General features: G+C 46.7%; 1 protein-coding gene across 1 annotated transcript; it reads right to left on the reverse strand.

Moving 5' to 3' along the window:
* Nucleotides 1-1,838: 1,838 nt before the first annotated feature.
* LRRC58 (leucine rich repeat containing 58) lies at nucleotides 1,839-18,507 on the reverse strand. Its single transcript, XM_050894054.1, has 4 exons — nucleotides 17,972-18,507; nucleotides 8,682-8,810; nucleotides 7,080-7,357; nucleotides 1,839-5,641 (listed from the first exon to the last, which is right to left on the reverse strand). The coding sequence occupies exons 1-4, from the start codon at nucleotides 18,505-18,507 to the stop codon at nucleotides 5,433-5,435; spliced, it is 1,152 nt and encodes a 383-aa protein (XP_050750011.1). The 3' UTR covers nucleotides 1,839-5,432.
* Nucleotides 18,508-19,219: the final 712 nt, after the last annotated feature.

The raw sequence follows: 19,219 nt of genomic DNA on the forward strand, positions 1-19,219 counted from the left end.
AGTAGGAAATGCATAGCTCTACTTTATGAAGAGCACTTCCAAAGCATCGACATAATGCTCCCTTTTAGATCTGTACAATGCTACATGAGCCCAAAATATCAATTTGACATTCTGAGCATCTGCTTCAGGCATCTACGTAACTCATGTTTCATTTACACTCTTCTCATTGCATTAGTGCTAAAAGCAGAGAAGAAAGTTTGAGAGCCAAGATTTGCTCCTTGAGATTTGAAGATGAGCAACTAATGTCAGGAAGATGTTGGACATTTGGAGAGACTTCTGCACTAGGAGGAGATTATAGCACCAGAGGCAGAGAGACTGTGGACTCTTCATCCTTGGAGGTTTCTAAGACTCAGCTAGACAAACCCACAGCGACCTGAACTGGTGCTGGCAATAGTCCTGCTTAAATGAAGAGGCTGGACTAGAGACCACCAGAGGTTCCTTTGAACCAGCACTTCTATGATTTTGTTTCCAAATATAAGAAAGGTATGAAGAAGGCACAGAAAAAGGTATCTTTAAATTAGTTAACAAAAAGGGGCAAGAATATTCTCAGCCTGGTTATTACAGGCAAGGTCACTGCATTCCTTGGTATTTTATGTTATTTGAAATGGGGCCACTGCATAATTTGAGAGGTTTTTCATTACATATGAAGTTGAACCATCTCTGAAATAGTTCCTGCTGAAGTTAATATCAAGTAATTCTTGTTTCCCACTGTCCCATTTTCCAATACACCACACTTCTGCACTGACAACTGGTAATTGCACGGCAGGATCTGAAACTTTTTGGCAATAGATCACAAAAACTCTTCAGGATGTAGGAGGAAATATGGGATTACACAAGAAATGGGAACACATTAGCCAGTTAACATGATCAGAAAATTAACATTCAAAAAGTCATTTACAGGTTTCAGGATTAGTGTATTAAGAGGGAAACAATTCAAGAAGTTTAGAACTGTTGTTTCATATTGCTGGAAAACTCCGCCATGACACTGCCTTCTCTTGTTCGTGTATTTATCTTGCCCGTGAGTTACTTCTACCTTTAAACTGTGGAGCAAATTTCTGCAACGCTATACCAGAAGTAAAACAGAGTCTGGTCTGTAACACACACTGGTCTGTCACAAGTGGGCCCCAAAAGCCAAGAGTTTCAGCAGTCCCTTTGGAAGTCTCACCTACCCTTGGTTTTACACAGCACAGGTCAAATCTCATCTGTTCCCCGACCACGTATAGCCCCATTTTTAATGTTTACAATTCTGCAAGGGTTCTGCCTGCAGCAATACCAGAATCGAGATGTCGGCAAATAACGGACAGACAACTGTAGAAATAACATTTTTGGTTTAGTGTTTGCGATTTGTTTTACAGCTCATAATGAAATACTGTTAGAGATATTCTACATTCATACATTTCTAGCAAAATACACTTTGAAAAACATAAGGCACTTTAAGACTTCCTAAAACAAATGCTCATGATAAAAATTCAACAAGAGGGCTGGATGAGAACCCTTTCTACCCTTAATGTTCAGGTCAGTAAAAGATCAATCCTCTAGTCAGGCAGGCAAATGAAATAATCAATAGAAAGGTTTCCAAGATAGAGTTACTGCTGTATTAGTGTGCATTCTGAAGTAGTCTATTTGAAGTATCTTCAGTTGGGGAGGGAGTGCATGATGTGAATAAGATACGTTAAAATAGTTCTTTGAACTGGGTAACAAAGATACATTGCAGGGATTAAGTTTCATTACTTTCATTGGATTAAATTCCTTCCATTCATTTTGCCAACAAGAGTAAGGAACAAAAAGGAGCTGGTTCTCCCCTCCCCCCCCCCCCCCCCCCCCATTATAATTCAACACAAGATTTCAAAGACTTAAAATGACCAGGACAGAAGCTCATGAAAAACTGCATCTGGCCACTTCAGAGTATGTTTAAATATTCATTACTGACTTCCTCAAGTCTCACCTCTTATTAAAGAAAAACATAAAAGAATTGGCAACTGTGTAAGTTGCTTCCAGTCAAATTGATATTTTGCTTCTTTTTAACACAATCCCACTGTTCACATTAAGTACCTGCATTCAGAAACGCACCAGCAGCTCCCCTTGGCAGAGAGACGGTGGGGCAGAGAATGAATGCAGGCAGGGCCCCGGGCCCCGCGGGGAAGAAGGAACGAGCAGCTTTGCTTCACACACTTGTGTCTCAGCTTAAGAACAGTTTCAAAAGCCGGACATGCTGGGCTGCTGTAGCAACAAGGGGACTGATACCAAAACACTGACTGAAGACTTCACTCGGAGACGCATCTGTAGGAAGTGAAATCCACTATTTAAAACTGACAAAAAGAGCTATCATGCTGGCAAAATCACTGTCTACTTCTCAGGGCCCCTGAGAAGGGGACGGTAGGAACCATCCAACAGTGCATCTTCAAGTTGTGTCTTACCTATTTTATTGCCCAGTACATTTTCCAGTCTTTGAGGGCTAACAATTGCTGGAAAAACTTGACTCCTGCTCAGTACATTAGGCACTACAGTACAAACCTGCATCCCTAGTCCTCTCAAATCCACCTTCAAGGGGAAAAAAAAACCCACAACCAACCCACCATTTGTTTTTCTTACAAGTCCTTGATTGTTTTAAATTCTGACTTACTTGAATTGCACTTCAAAGCCCAGCAGCAAAAAGAAAAATTGGTAGCTATATTCGGGAATATATATAAATTTTTAAGAGACAAGACATTTAATCAAGTCTAAAAATGCATAGAGATATCAACTGCATAAGCTGTCAAGTTTTGACCTGGCTACAGTGAAGAAGCTGTGAAAAAAGATTAGCCTATTAGCCCTATTAGAATTGGGGCAGAAATGGGATGCCTGTTCAGTTAGGAAAGAAAATGCAATTAAGAATGGAGCTAAATGAGAACCAGCCACCACTGGTCTTAACCTGTCACACGCAGAGGTGCTACTGTGCAAACAGGAACCGTGGTGAAATGTAACTTTGTGAAGTGAAAAAAAATGCATGACTTCAAGACAGCTGTTGCTAAAGAGAAGAAAGGAAGGTGGTACCTCATGGCCCTGAGCTCAAAAGATCTTGAGATCTCAACTTGTGTGGCTCACTTACACTGGCAGAAGAGCCAAGCTCTAGATCACTCAGTTGCTCTCTACTGTTATACTAGCAGCCAATTTAAAATTGTGGCTCTGCAATCAGTCTACTTCAGCATTGGTATGACAATATTTACTTGGGACAGGAAGAAGCATCTGAAAGAGGAGATGAAGAACAAAACACAGGCCACTCACTGATCCCAATTTAACCACCAGCATGCAGTTGGTTTCTCTCAAAATCTGTAGGTTCTTCTTCCCAAGCAAACCTCACAGAATTTGCTAAAGTGACATCCAGTTGCTTTGCACATATACCTCATTGTGTCTTAAAAATATACTTTACAAAAAAAATTATTTGGAAAGGCACAGAGCACGTGCAGTTTAGTTCCTTGTGGATCTGTGCGTGTGGGGAATCTTCAGACTAAGTTGCAATGATTAATAACGGATGGGGTGCTATTTTATAACCAGATCACTTCTTTCAAATTCCAGTTCTCTCCAAAGGAAACCGGGGAAATGAGCAGTGCTGTCAAGGAAATGCAAGGCAAGAAGTTCAACCTGCACACCGAGACAGACTGGAACATACAAAGTTTCACAGACCTTGTTCTTCAGGTCACATGAAAGGAAAAATTGTAGTCTAACAAAAAAAAAAAAAAATCACTAAAGCTAGTTACAAAGACTAGAATTATCAAAGTGCTTTAACATATAAAGTGTCAAATATAATTAAACAGGACCATTAACACAGAGCTGCCGTAAGATATTCAAATAGGTACATGCGTTTTCTGAATGCAGGAGAGGAGCACAGGTTTTTAATTTCCCCCGTAGGGCTAAAGTGGGTTAAGATAAGTTTTTCTTGTTCATTTAGCTTCTTAACACAATATATTTGCTCTGCTCATGCATTCAAAGGCACAGTTGGATTTGCTCTATCTGAAACTGCATCAAAAGGACTGTCTGCCATGAAATATTAATAAAGGGGCAGCTCTCACTGAGCAAAACACCCAACAGCCCTATAAAGTAGATTTATAGATACCTGGCAATTCATAATATTAATTTTTATAAGCTATTCCTTGATACTTAAAAATTCTGAGCTATTTTCTGCAGCTTTCCTTTAAACATAGTTTAAGATAACTGACTGTGTTGTTTGAACAATCCAGCAGACTGCCAAAGCTATTATAACAAAGGCAAATGCAAACAAATAAATAAGGAAGAGGTTTCAAAACCACCTCGTGCAAGATGCTTAAGACAACACGCCTTAGCCTCCCTACCAGCTTTTCCTCTCGTATTATGAATAACAAAAAAAACCCATTCTCCACAGCACTTCTCTCAGTACTTCCAATTCATTAAGCTGCTGCCTACTTTAAGCAGATGACCTTAAAGACAAGAAGTAACTCTGTACCAAGCATAGCAGAGCTAGCTGCAGCAGGGGGACATTGTTGTTTAGAAACAAGAAATGTCAATCAAGACCTTTCCTGCAATTCACAGATATAAATGCAGATTTGCTCCAGTAAGCTGAGACTAAAAAACATGATATAGAGCATCGCATCTGGTCCCTTGCACAGGCATGTACAGCCACAAGTCTGAAGTAATACCAAGTCTCAATAGAACACCTCGTCTGTTTTCTGAAGGCACCATAAAGACAGCAACACTCCAGGTGTAATGGGAAGAGGCAGAAGGAGGAAAAATAACGAATACAGTTAGGAGGAAACACTAAGAGCAGTTTGGTATAACAAGGGAGAAAAAAGGTGGCCCAGTTCTATGATGGCTGTAACATCTGTAATAGCACAGAGACCCTACACCTCCAAGCAAAGGAAGAGTAACCAGAGTTTGGAAAAATCTACTCCTGAACAAAGAAAACCCCAACGCCCATTTTTAGTGGATGGGTGTAAAATCTGTAACTGAAATCAAAGGAGACAGCAAAGAATCGAAACGCTATATAAAACATTGGGGTCCATACATACTCACATGGCATCATTAGCCTGTTTCTAATTTACCACAGTGTTAAAAGCTCTGGACAGTCTCCCTTGCTCTGCAGGATGACTGAAGTCCAGTGAAGTGTCATATATTAAAACCCTTCTCAATCCGCCAGTGAGAACAAATCCCCCTCCCCAGCCTGTATGAGGGAGGGGGGGTGTCTCCCAGACAGGAGATGTTTCTAACAACCCCAGGCACCCTACAGGCAGTATGCCACTGAGCGAGTTCTCCTAAGTAGCACTGCACCAAGCAAGTCTAGGCTTGCCAAGATGTTCTGCCCCTTACATGGACTTGAGGACAGTTTCTCGTGAGCCCTTCAGGCCAGAGGCTCGTGCTTCCCTGTTCCATTATTGCTTTTCAAATACATTTTCCTTCCCGTCTTCCCCTCTCGCTCCCCATTATCCCAGGAGGACTTTCTGCATCCTGCGCGCAGCGACGCTGGCTTCGTCCTCAGAGTCAGACTCGCTCTGGGAAGTAGAGCTCTGGGAGGCAGAGCTGCAGGGAGAGGAGCACTCTGGGGAGCACAGGTAGTGCATCAGCGGGAGGCGATACTTCCCACAGAAGTCAACGAACTTGATTTGTCTGACGCAGCTGTCAAAGTAGACGCCTGTAAGGGCAGAGGGAACAGTAACAACATATGAGACACCGTGCGGAGAAATCTGTAAACTCTGCAAGGTTGTTGCGGCTGGTGCAAGTGCCTCAAATTAGGATTTAATTGACACTGCATTGAACGTAGAAGCACAAGGGATACTGGAGGAAGAGAAGGGACCAGGACATCTACGGAAAACGTGAAATTTCTTTTCTTAGTAAAAAAAAAAATAATTCTGTAAAACTGTATTTGGTAGGTGATTCAGGACGGCACACTCTACATGAAAAGACACACGGCAGCTACTTCCAAAGAATCTGGCAATTTCTTCTTACCATTAGGGAGAAATCTCAGGCTGGGAATTTGCAAACTTCTTAAATGTCAAATTAATTCATCCACTCTATTTTCAAACTTGTAAAACCTCTTCTACCAGCTAGCAAAAATGTGTTCACAAACAGACCTTCATAGCTCTACTTTTCTTCTGCTTGAGTGAAGTCACCATGCTGAGTTTGGATGCTACTTTCCATGGCAACAGTGTGGCTGTAACACACAATTACATTCTCTTCCTGTCACAGCAAGTGATTTTAGACAGTGACATTTTCAGAAGTTTCCAGCGGTGTTTTAAGTCCTAGCTGGTCTGGAGTAAGCTTTTCTCCTGCAGTACTGTGCTAGTTCATAAGGAAAAGTGAGAAAGAGCAACACCAATCCACTGCTATCCAAGCTGTGCAAAACTGTACAAAAGGAAACATTTCTTTCCCTTCCAACACAAGTCCCAGCCCTTCCATCTTTGCTTACGGAGCATGCTTTGATATTGTCCTGTAAGGAGATAAGATAACAGCCTGCATTATGACTGCAGGGTAGATACTAATTAATGATTTTCTTTCCTTAATCTTCTAAAGGCTAAATGCGCAGATCATTTACTCTGGATAAAGATTAAGCATTAAACCAAATTAAGCCCAAGCATTCCAGGCTTTTCTATGAAGTCCTCTCCTTCCAGGAACTACACACTAGTAGTCCCAAGCAAGAGCTAAACACGTTGCTCTTGGTAACTGCCAAGCACTACAGCCTCTCTCCTCTCTTCCATCCAGAAATGAAGCTTGCTGTTCAGCAAGAGTGCTTGCAAAAGATCTCCTGTCCATTACTTAGTGTAAGCTATTTTGGGGCAGACGGATTGGAAACTTCAGACCATAAAAGCATAGTGGAGTGGTGGGATGAGCTGCAAAGACCGTGACAGAAACACTGTCTTACATTCCCATGCAAAGACAGTGAACCAGCACTACAACTTTGAACATTGTTCCTAAGTGAACAAGGTTCCTTAAAGACAAGTTTGCAGGAGACCTAGAGAATTTGGATGCAACAACACATCTAACCTGACTGAGCTACTAAAGTCATTGCAAGTCAGAGGGAAAGAAAACCCATCAGGTAAAAGCAGGAAGCAGAGCAGCGAAGGTGAACTTACCGCCGCATTTAGGATTGGGACAGTTGCTGGCCAAGCTCAGATACCGGACAAGATTCTCCGGGAGATCACTGGGAGCATAGGGAACATTGCGAGTTTTAATTGTGCGTCCAGCCAGTTCCTGAAGGCTTGGGGGATTGTAGGTCAGGTCACGGACAAACCGAACCACCAGTGGGTTCCCACGCAAGCTCAGCTCTTCCAGGTGAACCAGGTTAAGGATCTCTCGAGGAAGGTAAGTCAGCAGGTTATTGTGCAGGCTAAGGGAACGCAGGGAATGCAGCCTGAGGATGGAGATGGAAACCCAGTCAAGATGTGCAAGCAAAAATTATTCCACAACTGCATTACACAGGCCTGGTTACTCTCCCCTCTCCCACCAATTTCTTTTTCTTTGGCTTTTTTTCCTATTAAAGCATAAATTCATGCTAAAAGACCTGCTGCTACTCCAGCACACACAATGCCCTAGAAAACCTGGCTCAGCTCTGGAATGCCTGTTAAAGAAACACAGTCTTAAATATGCTGCTGTCCCTCTCAGTATTGCCCCCATACACTCCACCAAAAAAGGTAGCACAGAACAAAGGTATACAAACTGAGTGCTTTCAGGGGAAATAATGTTTCCTTGTACCCAGTGCATGCATCAAGAACGGTTCCGTGCAATACTTCGAATAAGTCACCTGCTTTCACTCATGCATTAAAGATGATTGCTGGTAGGCAGCCAACCCTGGAAAACCCCATGTTTTCACTGCTTGTGGCTGCATCACCTTGCACTGAGATACTACCAGATCTCAAAAGCTAAGCAAGGTCAGGCCAGGCTAGCATCAGCACAGGTGACAAGCAGTTTTTTGGCTTTTGAAAGAGGCGTTCTCCTCTCTCAGGAAGCACAAAGCAATGCTCCAGCACTGCGTCCAGGGATGTTCTCAAACCAGTACAAGTTCCAAGACAACTGGACGTTGTACATCAAGAATAATCCCACTATGCCATCAAATTCCAACTCGGAAAACTCTGTGCTGCCATTTAATTGCTTTTGGGGTTATAGCTACACACTGAATTGTTCACCTCCCATCTTAGGCTACCCATACAGAGTTTGCAGTGTCCTCTTCCCCCCAATTTTGAAACAGATAAAGCAGTAACTTATCCTCTAGAGCTGTGCTGTAGGATTTAACGAACACTAAAACATTCTGAGATCCTAGCGTAAGAAATGCCAAGGGAACACAGAGGATAGTACAACACAAAAGCACACACAAAAAGGCTTTGGGTGAAAGACAAAACAGACCAAGCATTCATCACTAAGAATACGGTAGCATGGCAGTTTATCTTTTCTGAGTTGCCCAGATACTTCTCAGGGCTCCCTGTACAAATCTATTCATTCACCTTAAAGTGTATACTTGGTGACATTTTTTTTTTCCATAATCCTTTGATTGAGATTTCCATATTATATATTCATGGTCTGCCTGCAATGCACCATGCTAAGGATCTTCTTGTTCAAGTCTAGTCACATTAACAAACTGAAGGACAAATAGGTCCTCCCAGGTGCTTTTATCCCCACATGCAGAAGAAAAAGTTCAAATAGTTAATTACAGCAGGTGCCTGATGACAGTAAATACTCACTGTGCCAGCTGAGGTGGAATGCTCTGGATCTTGTTGTCACACAGAACTAGATAGCTTAGAGAAGGCAGGTTTGCTAATTCAGGTGGAATTGAAGTAATGAAATTCCCTCCGAGGTATAGAAACTCTAAACTGAAAAAGAGAAGAGAAAACACTGCATCATTTCATTAAGGTCATTTCCAGTTTCATTTAACACTAGGTCATCTCCTGCATTTCTTAAAGAAAACTTACAGATGACTATGTACGAGAAAATTTGCCGAGGGGAAAAAAAAAAAAAAAAAACGAGTTGTACATCAAAATTACAACAGAGCTAATGTTTCACAACAGATAATGTTGAAATTCACCTCCAGCCTCCTGCAGTCACCGTTACATCTGTAGGCAGGCATGAGACAACTATGTATTCCTACACCAACCCCACATGCAAAGCTCCTGCTCCTATTTCCAAGGAAGAGCAGCCTGCACACACAGGGTCTGCAGCACTGATGCAGCTCCTGCTGCAGCCAGTGGGAGTTCTCAGTTTCAGCAGGAGCAAAGCAAGAGAGCAGTGGCTCTTCCTGAAAATCCTGGCCCTGCACAAGCACTAGTCGCTCTTTATGGTATCATTTGACTCCTCAGTGACTAACTGCAACCTTTCAGCAGAAGTCAGAGACAGCCAGTCCTGCTTTGATACAATTCACATACCGACAACACCACAGAGTGTATCTAAGTCACACAGGTACACGCATGCAATTTCTCCGACAGATTGATTTCAGTATACTGAAGTCATGGAGCCCAAAGCTGCCAAAAACATTAGCTGGGCTTAAGTGCAGTTTGGGCCTAAATAAAAGAAAAGAAAAAAATCACTGGACATCCTGCAAAAACTCAGTGGATGGGAGACAGGAATGAAGAGAGGCACTAGATCCATTCTGCCAGGTGGAATAGCCAGTATTTGCTGTGCATCTCCAGCCTTCTAGGAAGAAAAACTGGCAAGCACTTTTCTTTGACATAATAGCTTCAAGTCCCCATTTCACAGAGTTAAATAGTTTTTCTCCCCTGTTCTCAGGTGCTGTCTGGAAGAGGAGCAAAGGCAGGTTCAGTTTGGGTACTTCTGGCTGGGAAGAGACACCATTGCTAATCACGGTCCAGACAACACTTTTTCCCATGCCTGAAAAAAGTGGATCCCATGGTCCTGTCTGCAGGTGCTGGTTCAAGATCTCCGGCACATACTCAGGTTAGCTGCCTAACTGCAGTGTACATTGGCCCCCTCTGATCCACCAAGCATTCCCTGCAGGTCAGGGAAAGAGAATTCTGTCCAGGGTCCATCAGCCTTTCTTTAAGAACAGCTTATAACCTCCTTGGAATAGGAGACACCTTCATCTCACCCCAGCAATTGAGAAAGGCTATGGATACAACTGGTAAAGAAACACACAACCAAACCACCCAAGGAACACAGTGATCGACTCAGAGAAGGTCTGAACCCTGCAACTGTGCCACAGCATGCGTGGAGCACCAGAGAAGCTCCTCTCCGAGGCTGCCCCTGGGATGGAGCAGAAGAACAGTAGAAAGAGACTATTTCATTCAGTTCTTGCACGTAACTTGAACCCCAAAGATCCAATGACAGCATCTGCTTGGGCTACAGGGGCCACTAACACAGCACAAAGGTCCATCTGCCCAACAGCGAAGAACAGAACAACAGACCTCTGCAACACACCAAGAAATGCTCGCAGAGCTTAACTTCCCCTGGATTCGCGTACCTTTTTGGAGTATGTCAGAGGCAAGCTAAATAACTGAAATTTGACAAAGTGGGCACAAAATTAAGCCTGAAACTGAATTTGACTATATGAAAGGAAGTAACTATACTTGCTTCAGCTGAGAGATCAAGTGGGACAGCACATTTGAAGGTTGTTCTGAACATGCAAGAAAGTACACAGAAAACAAACCACCACCAAACCCCCACTGCTCAAAAGTAGCCTCTCTTCTACACAGACAACCTGTAGGTGAGGAGTGGGTGTAGGAGGAAGGCTGCCATGCAGAGACCACGTCAAGGGGAGATTATTTTTAATTAAATCTTGATCCCCTAACAAAGCCCTGAGTTTTAACCAAAATTCCTCCTTCAATCTCCATTGTTTCCCAAGGTGGATTTAGGCCACTTGGCTCTCATTAGGGACTTAACTGCTGACCATACAATTCCTAGGCATATTTTAACTCCATGCCATTGTTGGAGCCCACACCGAAAACTGTTGGGCAAGGGAATTCCAATAACGTGGATTCCAATGTTTAAACAAGGTTTAGATGTGTACAAGTTTCCACTTCCTACGAAAAGTGAATAATTAACTCTTCACCCTCTGTGTTTGAAGACAATAATGCCCGTAAAGCCACATGGCGTAAAAACACATACTACCAGGGAAGGGGAAGACGGGTGCAAAATATATCGTAAAAAATGTTTTAAAAATTCGTTTCAAGGCATGAAATGTGTAAGTTTCAAGAGCAGCTTACTGCACAAACCAAGCGTGCAAAAACACTGCCTACAAACTACTTACAGCTTTCAAATCCATTCTTTGTAAAGTCTGTGTAATGAGAACGCTCAGTTACACTAGCTAGGACATAAAGCCTCAACATCAGACTACAAACTGTCTCGTAACTAAAAATCCACTAAATAAGGTAACTCCTTCAGTGGCAACAAAGGGCTTCTTAAAAATTGTTTTCTTTTTACCTATCTTCTGAATCACCTTTTTGAGGTCAGTAGACTAACAACTCACTGGGCCCAGTCTAGTACAGCAAATTCAGAATTTCCAACATCAACTTAAGATATGAATTAGATGATAAACTTATTAAAAAAGCACAGGGAAGAGGTTTTGAAACTATAAATAAACTTATTTTAAATACAGCAAAGATATTCTTATAGCTTCCACTGAAACACTGCTCAGTAGGCAAAAGAAATTTGTAACTCCCGTCCCCAAAATACAATTTGCTAGAAAGAAGGATCTAGCCTAGTCTTGGCTGAGCAAGATGGAGAAATTAACAACAGTCATTTCTGTGTCAAATTAAAGCATCAAGAATTGTTTGAGCAAAGCTAATTACGACACAGGCAAGGATTTTCAAGAGACACAACCCTTTTGTAATGAGCGCTGACCACGCCACTGGGGCCACAGTTCATTCCCAGCTCATCTACTCCTGGCCTGATCTTCATGTCGTACTAAGCCCGTACCTAGAGGCCAAGGCAATGCTGGGTCTCGAGCCGTCCTACTCTGGGGGCAGTTTGCTGCTCGGTAAGATGAGCAAGAGCACTGCTGAGCTCTGCCCTCCTCACAAAAGAGCCCGCAACGAGGCAGTCCACAACATTTACCATAGTTTTTCACAGGAGGACCATAGCAGAAACGGGACTGAGCTTAGTGAATACTTCTAACTAACCTTTCACACTAAGACTCAGTTTTTCTGACAATCATTAATCTGTATAGTCATTTGGACCAGCCAGCTAAGGTCTCGTGCATCGCTGTGTACACAGAGGGAGAGCTGGAATTTTTCTGTACTTTCAAAAGTCAGTCCAGGAACTTAGAAAAGCCAGAGAGCAACCAGCCTCAAATGAGTGTAAGCTCAGTTCCTATTTCTGAAGCTAGAATAAATGATGTACTTCCAACCTGCCACACAGGCTCTGGCTGAATGAGTTTCAAGAGGGGACAAACACTAACAAAATCCATCTCAACAAAACCTGACACCCCCCCCCCCCCCCCCCCCCATTTGACAGAGTAACTAATGGGGGCTGACACTTTCTCTCCTGCCTTTTAGCAATGTTTACAAATACACTAATAAAAAGGCCAGAGTCCCTTTCAGCCTCATATCCAGCAGGCCCCTCACTCAGCAAAACCAGTACTAATTGCTGCCGAGCAGCAGCCAGCACGCCAAGCCCATCGTGTGTCGCTCCTCTCTAGCAGGGGATTTCATACCACCGGGCTGCAGGGTGGCTGTGTAAATCCTGTTACATACGGGAAGGGAGTGGGGAAATGCTCAAACAACTATGAATCGATTCAGGTGGTGGCAGCAAAGTTTAACATGCCAAGAGACTGTAGTACATTCTTGCTTGAGTATGTCCTTGAGGCTTCCGGGTCATCATATAGCACAAAACAAATCAAAAAGTCCCAAGACACCCAGTAACTACGAAGAGCCCGCTCTGAGCACTAGAGGTATTTTTGATACCCTATCAATTACCACGACACTTTCATAGTCATGTTTCAAGGGGAGAATGTCTTCTGGCATAGAAGATACTCAAATTTTCAATCCACCCTGTTTCCCCACAGATGCTTCTTTGGATAAAATTTTACTGCTGACATCAAACAGATGCATCTAAATAGGTAATCTAAAAAGAAACAATGGAGCCTGAAATAGCTCCAGGTCTTTTTAAGATAAACTTTTTAGCAAGAAATTTCCAGGGCAGTTTTGAAGCTCATGCAAGGCAGGAATTTAAAAGCAGCCCACAATACACTCCTGTTAACCCTGTTCTACGATTTGCTAATTCCTGAGAGAACCGCACAGCCTTTGCTGACACGCAAATTTAAGATCAAACGGTCGTCTGAACACTATTTGCAAAACGTTTGAAGAGGGGAAGAAAAAGGGAGGCAGCAAGCAGATTTCCTAATGCTGTATCTTTATCAAAGCTTCACTTGCCCTTTTTCCCACACTGTAACAGCCATTCTTAAGTGTATGCTTGTCTAACATGCTTAATACTACCCACGAATAAAAGCAAATACTCTGATTTTCATTGCATTTAAGCCTTTACACAAAACTTGGATGAATCCAGTTAGGCGTTTGAGGCCTTTGATCCCAGCCCTTGCACAACTGGGCTTTACTAGAGGAATCCAAGCAAGAAGGAAAGGAGCATGCACGGCAGACACCTGGAAAGAGCCTGGCTCTTTTCCAAGCTCTTTCTGCCTGCTCCTGGTGCTCTACTGAGCACAAGAGTATTCACTAGAAGAGTAAGACTAAACTCGAAATTCACATCAGGAGATTCAAGATATCGATTGCATTTCGCTAAGCTCTTGAGAATTTTTCCCTTTACAGGACACTTGCAAGACATTTCCCCAAGCGTGCACGCTGATGAGGGCAATCCATGCACCCTTAAGCCAAAAGCCACAGTTGGACAGTGAAGATCGGAGCTGTGTTTTACCAGACTTGCCAAACAAATTTTGTCCAGAACAGGCACAAGTAGATGACCGCATTTCTAGCTCACCAGCTATAATACACGTTGCCCCCTAGCACATCCCCAGCTGGATCAGCAGACGAAGGATACACACAACCAGTGCAGCAGTGGGATGTCTACGTAGATCACACTTCAGGAGCTGCTGGGGGCTGTGAATGGAACCTGAGAGAGAGTGACTGACCGTAACATCTCACACTGAAAACACAGCAAAGTCAATGTTGGAGGGAGAACGACAGAAAAGATGACACTTATGTCTACCTATGCTAAGCTTGTCTTTTATCTGGCAACAAAGAGGAAAGCAATGCAAAGAGGGCTGCTCTCACGCATCTGGTGCATTTTCTACTCTAAATTCGCAGCAGTAGCCAATGCTGCAATTCAGGTCTTGCACTGCACTGACACTGTCAGCTGACAGTAACCGGGGGTGGTGGGCATACGGAAGGAGCTGGCACAGCCTCAACATGATTAAAAAAAACCCTCAGCAGGGCCCACAGTTACCTTTCTCAGAAACGTAAGAGGCTGTTGCAGGTCACCATAGACACAGTGGAATTAGGAGGAAAGAGCACTGCATTTCCTAATGCAAAACACGAAGCAAAGGCTATTCATCCTTGGTGCTGGCATGCTATGATCAGCATCATCCTGCTGCCATCACCAGAGCAATCACAATCATCTGCTTATGAAGCTATGTGAAGGAAGCTTCAAGCATCAGGACATCTATGGGTGGTCCTTCTACAATGGCCTAGGAGGTAACTGATAATCAGGTGAAAGGCACTCACTTTCCATGCAGGATCTTGCACTGCACACAAAGATTTGTGTGGGCAAGGATGGGGCAGATGGCTGAAGCTGGAAGGAGTAAGACAAGACAGCAGCAGGACTGGCTATGGTTCTTATTACTGTTCATTAACCTGCCAAATCACTAGGAACATGCTAGGGAGAAGTTTTTGCACGAAATGCCTGACCCCAGCTTGCTGCAAAGTTGTGGATTCATTATCTTCATGTGAGTAACAGCACATGGCACACACCTCTCATTCCAGGGCCTTTGCATTTGTAGTTGCCAGCATGTTCCTTCTCTTTTGGCAGATCAGACCCATCAGCTTTCTATTCTTTCAACTTCACCACATAGACTCCTTACCTGCTGAAATCCTGGCCTTCACCAAAACAGACATGCTACCCCTTCAAAAACTACAACAGGAAACTATGGGGTGCAGAGGAAAGACGTGAGGCTTAGTTATCACGAATTTTTTACAAAAAAATCTCATCAGAGCTCAGACATTCCCTGGAAACATAAGAAGTATTTCTATAATCAGTGACTGGTGCAAATGGGGAGCTGCCAGGGTCATGGGAAGAAGAGAACTGCTGGCCTCAGGAACTCCAGTACCAGCAGGAAGAACGTGTCCGGTCAAAACGCTGCCTGCATTCCTCTGTGGTCTCAGAGACCATGAGACACGAGAAAAATTTCTCCTATGGGAAGCTGCATATGGAAAAAGGCTCAAAGTCTTGGCTTGCCAGCAACAGCGAGATGGACACTTGCAGCTTGAGCTGTGAGGTTAACAGAAGCCCCAACACCTACGCCAGGTCCCACCTCCTGGCCCAGAGTTCACAAACGAATAGATGACTCTGTGTTGCCCTGTCACAACAGCTGGCTCCGCTCTGTCCTCGCTCAGGCTCGTTTTACCCACTTCAACACTATGCACGCTCACGCTGCAGACACCTCTCTCAGTGGCAGGCGGGAGGTGGGTCTGGCAGCAGCTTCTCTCCAGTACATATTTACTATCTTTTTGGCAAGGGTGTCAGGTCACTGGTTATCTGGCTCCCAATGAGTAGATTCAGGATTCCCTCTGGAGGAATATTAGATTATAAAGCATTGTTTTCTCCCAGCTCTGGCAAGCAAGTGTGCTGCTCCCTTTTGTTACTTAAGCAGTCCTACATAAGAGTCACTGATGGCAGTGGTAAAGAAGCCGACAATCCTGGTGGAGCATGGATTCGCTATCTTGAGCTAAAGTTCAATTATATTATGGTGACACGTTAGCAGAAGTTCAATGAGTTAGCAGTGATTACGCAGGCAGCAGACACAAGCTGGGTCTAGTCTAGTTTTTCTACCTGACACATCACTTTATAACGATAAACAGACAGTTCAATAGCTTTGTCCGCATTTGCCCTCTCACAATTGTCATTCTGGGGTTCAAGCACGATCAGCCCAAGAAAAGCTGCAGGACAGGACAAACAGGAGCCCTGCTTCAGGGCAGGCCAGAGGAACAAAGCAGAGTAACTGTGCAGCAGTATTTTGACAGCGGTGCAGCACGGAGCACAGCACCCAGCCCACTGGGGCACCACGTGCAGTGCTATGCAGCCTGGTACCTTCCTGGGGTCAGCAGCATAACAAAAAGCAGGGCTGAGATTTGTTTTCTTGGGGAAAAAAAAGAAAAGAGAGAGAGAAACCACAACCACAGATCAGAGCACATAAGCAGCAGCAGGAAGCCGCTGCCTCAGAGGTGGGCGCAACAATCAGATCCCAACCACATCCTGGATGCTACCAGGCATGCTACGGAGGCAACGTGGATCATCTCCCACACACGACTGCCCTCCTCCATTGGCTTCCTCTCATCTCCCACACACAACTGCCCTCCTCCATTGGCTTCCTCTCCCATGAAGTTGGTGCCAGCGTCCTCATTTCCTTCGTTATCCCTGAAGCAACTGCTCCTGAACAGAGAGAAAGCTGAGGTTGTTCCTCCTCATGACAGCACCAACCCAGGACACATCCCAACTCTGCCAAGAAGGACACGGGCATTCTCTAGCACGCAAATGCCTCTCTCAAACTTAGCTTAACCCCGAATTGCTCCAGATCCTCAACAGGTGCATGCTGTGCCACCTGGGCAAAAGCCGCATACCCAACTGTATTACACTGCGGTGGACAAAACCATTTCCCACCAGCACTCAAGCAGTTCTGGTACCTCTAACCTAGAGCCGTGGGAGACAGCACCCCACATACAACATCCTGTGCTTCCATTGGATGCAGCTCTGCTGAGCCATCAGGGTGAATTCAGCTACTTAGGGTCAAGGTTGCTGGAATTTGCGTAAGAGAGGCTGCCTCTGGCAAGTCCCTTGGCGAAGAGCTGGAGTGAAGAAAGTTCAGAACCAAAGTCTTAGTACAGAGCCACAGAGGGGCTAGTCTGAGGCTTGAGAAACCAGCAGAACACACCAAGGTGCCTGTGTGTAACACGCGAGTCAGAACACGGCCTCCGGCTTGCCCAGGAGGATGGCAGGCTTCAGAAGTACCTGTCCCAGGTCAATGCGGGCAGTCAATACCCAGTCCTACCCAAGATCTGTTCCCACCCCACCAACGTTCCCAACTGCTGCGGTTCAGCCGTAGGTTTCTACGTCATTGGCCTGCAGTGGTTTGGTCCAGCCCCAGAGCCAGACGTACCACTGCACCTGAGCACAGCCTAGGGCTCTACGCTTCAGAAGATCTGTCAGCTGATCTGTCAGATCTACATGAGCTGGATGGGTGGAGAGAAATACAACAAAAACCCAACCATGCCAGCAAGCACCCTGATGAGAATGGAGCTGTATCAGCAGAAAGGCCCTATTGTTTGCATAAGCCACAACTAGATCTTTATACTCCTGTGCAGTCCATCGTGCAGCCATGAGCTGCATGAGACCAGGGGTTTTATTTCGCTCTCACCTAGAGATCTGTATTAAAGCAAAGCCACGCAGTGCCTTCTGCATGTCAACACTCACACCAACCACAGTGTCATTAGGAGTGCACCTCCTCTGCACCAAGGCAGCCCAAGGACTAGGAAATTCTGAAAGAGTTGCCCATTTGGCGAGCGCAGAAGGCCCTCGACTGCTTGAGGAGCGACTTTTGAGTTCTGGTAACTCAACCTGACGAAGGGGAAGAGACACGTTAGCAGCAGCAGTGCTTAGAGACGTTTGAGGCCGGACAAAACTTACTCCCCGAGCGGGAGCGAGGCACGAGGCGTGCTGCCGGTGGTGTCCCGCTTCGCGGCGAGAAAATCCGGTTGGGTTTGCCTGGCAGCCGCCGGGGCTTTTCTTGTCCCCCCCCGGGGAAAGGCCCGGCCCCGGAGGCGCGGGGGGCCCGTCCCGCCCGGCGCCCTGCCCTCACCTGCGGAGCTCCTGGATGTCGGGCGGGATGCCGTGGAGGCGGTTGCCGCCGAGGCTGAGGCTCTGCAGCCCGCGGAGCCCCAGCAGGGCGGGCGGCACCTCGGCGAAGCGGTTCCCGCTGAGGTTGAGGACGCGGAGGGAGCGGCCGAGCGGGGCCTGCCCCAGCCCCTTGGGCAGCGAGCCGGGCCCGCCCAGCCGGTTGTTCTTGGCCAGGAGCGTGTGGAGGCGCGGCAGGGCCAGCAGCTCCGCGCCCAGCTCCGCCAGCCCCGTCCCGCTCACGTCCAGCACCTCCAGCGCCGGGAACCACTGCGACAGCCCGGCGGGCAGCGGGCCCGATAGCCGCCGCGGCGACAGCACCAGCCGCCGCGCCTCCGCGCTGCGCCGCGCCGCCAGCTCCGCCGCCAGCTCCGCCTCCGCTGCCGCCGCCGCCGCCTCCTCCTCCTCCTCCTCGCCCTCCGCCGCCGCCGCCGGGCCGCGCCGCGGTGGCTCCGGCTCCGGCTCCAGCTCCGGGGCCGCGCCGCCCGCCGCGGCCGCCATCCCGCTCGCACCGACCGACGTCCCCGCGCGGCGCCGCCGCCCTTGCGTCACCCCGGGGGCTCCCACGCCTCGCCCCGCCCCGTCCCTCCTTGCCCCGGAATCTGAATAGCCCCGCCGGTGCCCCACGGCGCCATGCTCGATCCCGGGCTCGCCGCCCACCGAGGCGACAGCAGCCCCCGCGGCCGGAATGGGGCGAGCGCTCTTATTCAGGTTGCGGGGCGCCCGCGGGCGGGCGGCGGAGAGAGAGCGAGCCCCGCCGCGGCCCCGGAACGTGCATGCGAGGGAAGTGCGGGGGCGGGGCGGTGGGGGGGGGCAGCGTCTGTGGAGGGGAGGCTGGCACCCCCCGCGGCCGGCGGAGGAGGTTGCCGTCACTGCCCCCGTGGGACCGGCACTCACCCCCCCCCCCGGGTCACCGTTACAGCCCGCTCCCGGCGGGCCCGGCCAGCCGGGCTGCTGGAGAACTGCTGGGTGCCCGCGGGGGGGAGGGGAGGCCTGGAAATGGCACCTGCTCCCTTCAAAGGGTTATAGACCAGGCTCGCTGGAGTCGGGCGATACTAAAGCTGTGAGTCCCTCTAACTGGAAAATTAAAAAATAACCTTCCTCCCGTCCTTCTCACTCATCCTCAGACCCCGGAGGAAAGGTGCTGTCTGTCCCCGCTGTGCCCCCAAGGCCTCTCTCTGTTGTGGCTGCTGGCAGCGGGGCCTGGCCTGCG

Source organism: Gymnogyps californianus, chromosome 1 (assembly GCF_018139145.2).
Source record: "Gymnogyps californianus isolate 813 chromosome 1, ASM1813914v2, whole genome shotgun sequence".
Lineage (NCBI taxonomy): Eukaryota > Metazoa > Chordata > Aves > Accipitriformes > Cathartidae > Gymnogyps > Gymnogyps californianus.